This window comes from Penaeus vannamei, chromosome 2 (genome assembly GCF_042767895.1).
Source record: "Penaeus vannamei isolate JL-2024 chromosome 2, ASM4276789v1, whole genome shotgun sequence".
Lineage (NCBI taxonomy): Eukaryota > Metazoa > Arthropoda > Malacostraca > Decapoda > Penaeidae > Penaeus > Penaeus vannamei.
Genome location: NC_091550.1, coordinates 50543866 through 50551365, shown reverse-complemented (window position 1 = coordinate 50551365; position 7500 = coordinate 50543866). Strand labels below are relative to the sequence as shown.

Below are 7500 nucleotides of genomic sequence, written 5' to 3'. Positions count from 1 at the left end.
TAAACATCCTGCAGGCGGAGGAGGAGGAGGAGGAGGAGTATGCTGCCCCGTTAAACTTCCACGAGTTTGAGAGAGAAAACACAGAAGCAAGAGGAACGGCTTCTATTGGACAAACATCTGCGAGATTCAGGGAAACGTCTCATGAAGTCAAAGCGTTCGTTCAGCCGTAAATAAAATGTTTGGGCGAGCACAGATTCCCCCACTCGCACAAGAAGACTGGAGCAAACACCAAAACACACACAAACACAGGAAGAAAACAAAGTAAGAGACCACACAAAACCGTCAGCACATCTCTAATGATATAACCATATAATGAAAGGAAAATCGATTTTTTATATAGATAACGAACTAAAAAATCGTACCCAACATCATAGCAGTGCAGATTTATCAAATGTTCTAAAATTCGTACAATACAAACACACGGAGATTTTTACAAAATGCAGACGAAGTAAATTAATTATGCTTGGGTTATTTTCGGCGCTTTAATCGTTACCATTTCAGTAGCTCATTTACAGCGTGCTTTATATGCATAATGTTAACAATTAGAATTATCTAATTATCTACTCTAACCCCCTCTCCCCCCCCCCTCTCTCTCTCTCTGTCTCTCTGTCTCTCTGTCTCTCTGTCTCTCTGTCTCTCTGTCTCTCTGTCTCTCTCTCTCTCTCTCTCTCTCTCTCTTCCCTTTTAGCAATGGTTATATATATTTTTTATTTCATAGCAATGCTATCCTTCGAAATCAATAATAAACTGATTCACCGTAAAAATACACGGGAACTTAATAACAATAAAAATAAAAAACGCCACAGCATTTGGGTGAAAAATCAGGGAATGGGAGAGAGAGAGAGAGAAAAAAGGGTACGTGAACGAAAATCAATAGGTCTTTTCAAAGCATCCCGACTTTTCCTGATGGTGTTCCTGTATTTACAGTGAAATACTATTGACATGCATCGACATCAAACACGCACATAGGCGCCATGCAGCCCACATAAACAGCGCAGAATCTTTACAACAGCAGCCAATGGCGCCCCCCCCCCACCTCCCTCGCCCATCCACAACCCCCCCCCTATCCCTGACCCCCGACTTCCCGGAATACTGGTCCTCATTTACAAAAGTACGCTGGCGTTATGGCTCTTTTTATTACCAATTGTGCCAATGACTCGCTAATGAAACGGGAACCTAATTACTAGTTTGATTTTACCTGTTCCTCGCTGCCACTGCGACGCGGTTTTATAAATACACACTCGGTCATATGAAGCCCTCGGTGCCTGCGGGCAATGTTAGTAAAATCGGCGGGGCGGTGGCACTGCGGCTTCACTCAGGTTCCACAGAGAGGGCGGGAATAAAGGCTATCGAAACGATTAATTTCGTGAATTTATATGCATTCATTTCGAAGAGTTTCGAAGATTTATATTTCAAAACTGCAGATAACGGAAAATGAAAAAGTCTTCCGCTATCCATTCGTGATGCTCAGTTATCATTTATCTTTATCACAACTACTCTTATTCCCTCGTCATCAAGCAGTACCCACCACATTCCGCTAAAGTTCTTTCACGGTGTTCTGTTCAGTCACGCATGCTATTCCTAAGCATCAGGGGCGGTATTCATCAAAATACTGAGTATTCTTAAGTACACTTAGCAGACGAAATTTCATACACTTCATGCATATGAACATCCATTTTGCTGACTCGCTGTTCGTTCAAATTACGTCTTTCCCACTTGTTCCGATTACACACTCGCTGCCCGTTTGAATTACACGCTACATCCAGAGTCCATATTTAATGTCCATTCTGTTTATATACTTGTTGCTCGATGGAATTACAAACACGACATGCGCTTGGAACGTTTCGCGATACACACGATGTTCATTCACAGCGTTCGTTCAGAGTAGACTATGCACTCGACCCGTCCACAAAACTGAAAATACCCATCCCTTTCTCATCTCTTCTCTGCTCTTCCTTTTCTCTCTATCTTGCCTACCATCTCATCTCCCCTATTCCCGAAACCGCCCCTACCCATCTAGCCTCCCTCCCTCCTTCTTCCCTCTCTTTCCCTCTCATCAATTCCTTTTCAATCCACATCATTAACTCACATCAATCGCCAAATCAATAATTCACCTCACTCGTTCCGATCACTGGTTCAGAACCAATCATCCGACCGCCGGTGAGTTCGGCGGGCTGCCACGACCAGATAAAAGGGGGAAGGAGGGGGGAAGAGGAAGAGGAGGAGGAAGAAGGGGGAGGGGAAGGGAAAGGGAGATGGAGAGGGGAAGGGAAAGGGAGAGAGGAGAGGATAGAGGAAGGGGAAGAAAAAGAGAGAGGGGAAAGAGAAAAGGAAGGGAAGGGGAAGGGAAAGAGAGAGGGGAGAGGGAAGGGGAAGGCGAAGGGGAAGGGAATGGAGAGGGAGGAGGGAGGGGGTTACATAACCCCTTGCTACACCTAGATCAGGGTGGACTAAGGGAAGCGGATGGGAACGTGAGAGTGGAAAGGTAAGGAAGGGGGAAAGGAATAAGAAAGGGAAGGAAAATGGGCAAATGGGAAAGGGGGATAGAAATAGAGATAGGAAATAGCAGAAAAAACGAGAGAAGAGGGCAAGGGAGAAAGGGATGGAAAAAGGAGTGACAAACGGAGATGGAAAGACTAACATTGCGGATGTTTGTACAAATGCAAGACCTTGAGTATGGGAAAGCGAACGAGTGAGAGAGGGGGGGGGGAAGAAAGAAAGAAATAGAAAGAGGAAAAGGGAGGGAGATGAAGGAAAGGAGGGAAGAAGAAGAGAGTAAGAAGGGACACAGAAAAATCAATATAAGCGGAAGTAAACGAAATCCCAAAAATATGAAATAAAAATTATATACTTTACGAACTAAAAAAGAAGTTTAAAGATTAAAAAAAAAGAAAAAAAAAATCAGGTAAACACACGGTCAAAAGCCAAACTTGTTTTTTTCCCAAAAGAAACGAAACTCGCGGACTGAACCAAACGAGATCAGGTCGCACAGCCGCAGGAGAAGCAACTGCAAAAACTCTGGACAAAAGGTGTTCGTTGTGCAAAGTTCAATTCATTTTGAATCGTTCATGAGTTCCAAATGAAAAAAAATGCCGGTTGTTTGTAATTCAACAATCCCCGACGAGGGAAAATAAAACGTAGGTAGTAGAGAAACATTGTGAACATGTTAATGAACTAAGTAAAGAATTTTGCACGATATACTTACGTACCGCTGGCTTCCACCTACGTGATATACAGTTACGTACCTGTTGGAAGAAAAAACAAGATAAATTATACATTGTACATTTTGTAATGAAAAGGAAAGTCAGAGCTTCTACTTTAGAAGTTGGAGAATTTCCTTTAAAAATGTAATTGTAGTATTCATAGTTGTGACTGCAATTGCAATATCCATAATAGTAACAATAGTAATGATAACAAACAGCAGTAGTGATAATAAAAACAATGAAATCTATTCTAATTCGGCATTTTGAAGAATAATCTAGTCCAAAGTCGAGACGGCTGTCTGAAATTTCCGCATGGCTGCCCAATATAAGTTCTTGAACGAATGTAAACAAAATTAAAAATCGCACAGACTGTTATACATCATCATAATGCAGACCGAGAGAAGAAATATCTGCAAACGCTCTTACAATCGACGCTTTTCGCTCCGATTTCCGCTAAATCTGGTATCAAAGCCATCGGAGAAAACAACTTTCACTCAAACTTCTTGCAGTTGATCAGCGATTGCATTCCAGTGCTTGTTCGCCCCGAGGTTCGTCGTCTATGTACGTAAAACATATTTTGAGAACATTAATAAGACGGATGAAAATTGCACGACGATAATGATAACAAAACACGATCACAAGAACATGTGTGCATTACGTCTGCCAATTTCCAGAATATAAAACGGAGATCTCGACTGCCCTCTCAGCGTCCCTCGCTTCCTTCCAATTATCTTCATCGCTTCTTGTAGTTCTTAGTTTTGTCTTATCATTTCTTCCCTTCCCTGCAGTTTCCCCCTTCAATCTTTTTTTTCTCTTCCTGGTTTCCCTCCAGCACTCTTTCCCTCCTCCCGTAGCAATGTAAACCGGCCCCTCGCCCATTTCCAAATTAGTTCCTTGCCTCTTGCCTCTCTTGCCTCTCTCTCTCTCTCTCTCTCTCTCTCTCTCTCTCTCTCTCTCTCTCTCTCTCTCTCTCTATATATATATATATATATATATATATATATATATATACATATTTCATTCTCTCTATATGTTTTTTCTCTTTCTCTATTCTATTCTTTCTCTTTCTCTTTCTTTCTCTCCTCTCTCTCTCTCTCTCTCTCTCTCTCTCTCTCTCTCTCTCTCTCTCTCTCTCTCTCTTTATATATATATATATTTATCTATATATATATATATATATATATATATTTATATATATTTCATATATATATATATATATATTTATATATATATATATATACATATTTCATTCTCTCTATATATATTTTTTTCTCTTTCTCTATTCCATTCTTTCTCTTTCTCTTTCTTTCTCTCCTCTCTCCTCTCTCTCTCTCTCTCTCTCTCCCTCTCTCCCTCTCTCTCTCTCTATATATATATAATATATATATATATATATATATATATATATATATATATATATATATACATATATATGATACATACACACACACGCACATATATATATATATCATATCATTTACAGTTTCTTTACTCTTAACTTTGACCTTTCCTTGGCTTTCTTACCGAACAGACTTCTTCGCCCCAGAGTTCAACCGGCTTATGTAAGATGACATCAAAGCAAACGTGGTTAATGGCATATTCTCATATCAAAGATCTAGACAGTTTCTGTGAGAAAAACGGAAAACGGGGAAAGAATTTCGTAAAATAAATGAATACAAAAATAAATAAAATGAATCGCTGGAAAAAGGAAATGCAAATAAGGTGAGGCAGCAAATACCTTCGCAGAAACACACGATCTCGACATGAAGGGCCACTTCGCCCCCTGCGCTGCCACGCGAGCAGAACGCGGCCTCGGCAAATATTATTACCGCTGTTCTGAACAAGTAAATACCATCGACACAGAGAACTCGAAACCACTCCAGCTCTGAAACGGAGATCAATACTGCCGATGCCTTGCAGTGCCGTTGCAAGCCAGACGCCCGCGTGTCGCTGGTCAACAAGACGAACGAGATCACGAACGGCCGAACGTAAAGAAAACCGAACAGGTAGAGGCCCGACAAGCGAAAAATGTTGCTAGGCGAGGAGAAAGCAGATCCCGGAGGAGACAAGCAAGTTCACACCAGTAGGCGGACGACGACTTGGGAAATGTAAAAAATAAATCTAAGATGCAAAATCTGATGTAAAAAACAACCAAAAATTATCAATAACCCGCGAAAAAAATAATACGTCAGCCCTCGTAACTTAAGTGGTGCTTCCTCTGCCTTCCGACCATCACCCCTCTTTCCGCGAGCCATCTACAAGTTCCAAGATCAGACGCAGGCAAATTATGACATCAGCAAAACGTCTTCAAAGGTCAAGTGCCAAAGAAAGCAGGCAGGGTATAAAGGTCGGTGTCAGATCAAAAGCTGGCCATTCCTCCTTGTTCTTCGTTATTGGCACTTACTCATCACGCAACATTTCAGCGACATGAAGGCAAAGGTTTGAATCATTTTTTGTGAGATCTTGACGAGTGGAGAAAAGGCTATACTTGGAAATAAGGCGATAAGAGGAATGCCAGAAGAAAATGCAGCTTCTTCTCCTGCCAATCGCTAATGTCCAAACATTTTCCTGATGAGCTTTCTTCCGCAAAGATGATGGTGGTGATGCTGACGACCTCGCTCTTGCTCACGGGTACGACCTTGGCCCTGCCGGCTGACCCTCCCCATGTCTACGATGCGCCAGTTTCGCACAGTTTTCACCCAGACCCTGCCGAGGTAAGGCCATTCCTCATATCCCAGTGATAGTAGGCGTGTGATTGTAGCAGGAGGGTTTGACAGTCTCAAGCAGGTTTGGTCACAAATGTCAAATGACTCACCGTAGATCTAGTACCCATAAAACTTTGCCTTGACCCTCACTTCTGAAAAGCCCCAACGCCTTGCCAACCGTGCCACCAGGTGCATGAGCCGTACGACTTCGCATACACCGTCAGGGACGACGAGTCGGGCGCAGACTTCGCCCACAGTGAGGCCTCGGACGGCGCCAGCGTCAGGGGGTCCTACACCGTCCTTTTGCCTGACGGCCGCAAGCAGACAGTGAGCAAGCGACTGTTTTCAACTAATGGGATATGATCTTTTATGCATTTATATTATGATTATGCAAACATCATACAGATATTTAGGTCATTATGTATATGTGTATGTGTTGTACAAATATAGATATATGAATGTGTGTGTGTGTGTGTGTGTGTGTGTGTGTGTGTGTGTGTGTGTGTGTGTGTGTGTGTGTGTGTGTGTGTGTGTGTGTGTGTGTGTGTGTGTGTGTGTGTGTGTGCATCTATCCATACACATGTACACACACATACACATACATGCATGCGAACACGCCTACACACACCGATGGATACCCTTCTACCTTATGCACTTCACGATGCCTTCCCGCAGGTGACTTACGTGGTCGACCCCACGAACGGCTACACTGCCCACGTGACATACTCCGGAGACGCCCACCGTCCCGCCACGTTTGGCTCCGCTGTCATTCCCACTGCTAAAACCTACAGACCTCAGACCGGCTTCTAGTGAGACAGCTCCCAGCAAAAACGCTACGCCAGTACCTAGTCATAGCATAATAGAGCTTTGTGATAAGAATTAATTAATTTTCAAGTGATTTTGATACTTCTTTGTATGTATGAATAAATAAAAAACTGCACGGCCGTTTTCGAACGTTTAAATTCCCCGCAATGCCAGGGCGCTCTTTGCAAAGACTGCAAAAATGGACACATCTGTCAAGACAAGACAAATCAATCATGTCGGAAGGCAACTGGATTTAACAAAGGCGACCGGTGAAAATAACAAAGCAAATTATACCGACTGCCTGTGCCAATAACACCAAACAAAAACGCCGGCGATATTGTACTTTCACAAGCCTATTGTTAGTCTACGTTCTGCATTCGTCAAAAGAACAGGCAATAAAGAATCACGAAATCTTACGATGTATGTCACAATGCATGAATTATATACTTAGGAGAATAATGACAGGTTTTAAAAAGTTAACATAATATTTTTAACAAAGACTATTCTCTGGCACAAAGGAAGCTCTATTGAAACATTAACACTTTATATATTATATTATATACCATTTATTTCTTGCACAAGATTTTAAATCTTGAGGTTGTTCAAAAACATGAGTCTAATAAATACATCGACAATAATATCAAATATAAGAGTTTTCATAGTTACTATATAATATACATTACACACACACACACACACACATACACACACACACACATACATATATATATATATCATAAATCTTCAAATCAGTTTCATCATGAGTAATGCCGTTCTTCTTGAAATCT

The 7500-nt window shown here is 41.7% G+C and overlaps 1 protein-coding gene across 1 annotated transcript in view; it reads left to right on the top strand.

The window, feature by feature from the left end:
• LOC113830257 (uncharacterized) overlaps positions 1-6856 on the top strand; it is a 7215-nt gene extending 359 nt beyond the window's left edge. Inside the window, exons 2-7 of the mRNA XM_027383462.2 lie at positions 15-154; positions 5087-5191; positions 5396-5642; positions 5795-5917; positions 6098-6235; positions 6584-6856. Coding sequence (XP_027239263.2) covers positions 15-154; positions 5087-5191; positions 5396-5642; positions 5795-5917; positions 6098-6235; positions 6584-6718 — 888 coding nt within the window. The 3' untranslated portion in view covers positions 6719-6856. The remainder of the gene's footprint in view (positions 1-14; positions 155-5086; positions 5192-5395; positions 5643-5794; positions 5918-6097; positions 6236-6583) is intronic.
• Positions 6857-7500: the final 644 nt, after the last annotated feature.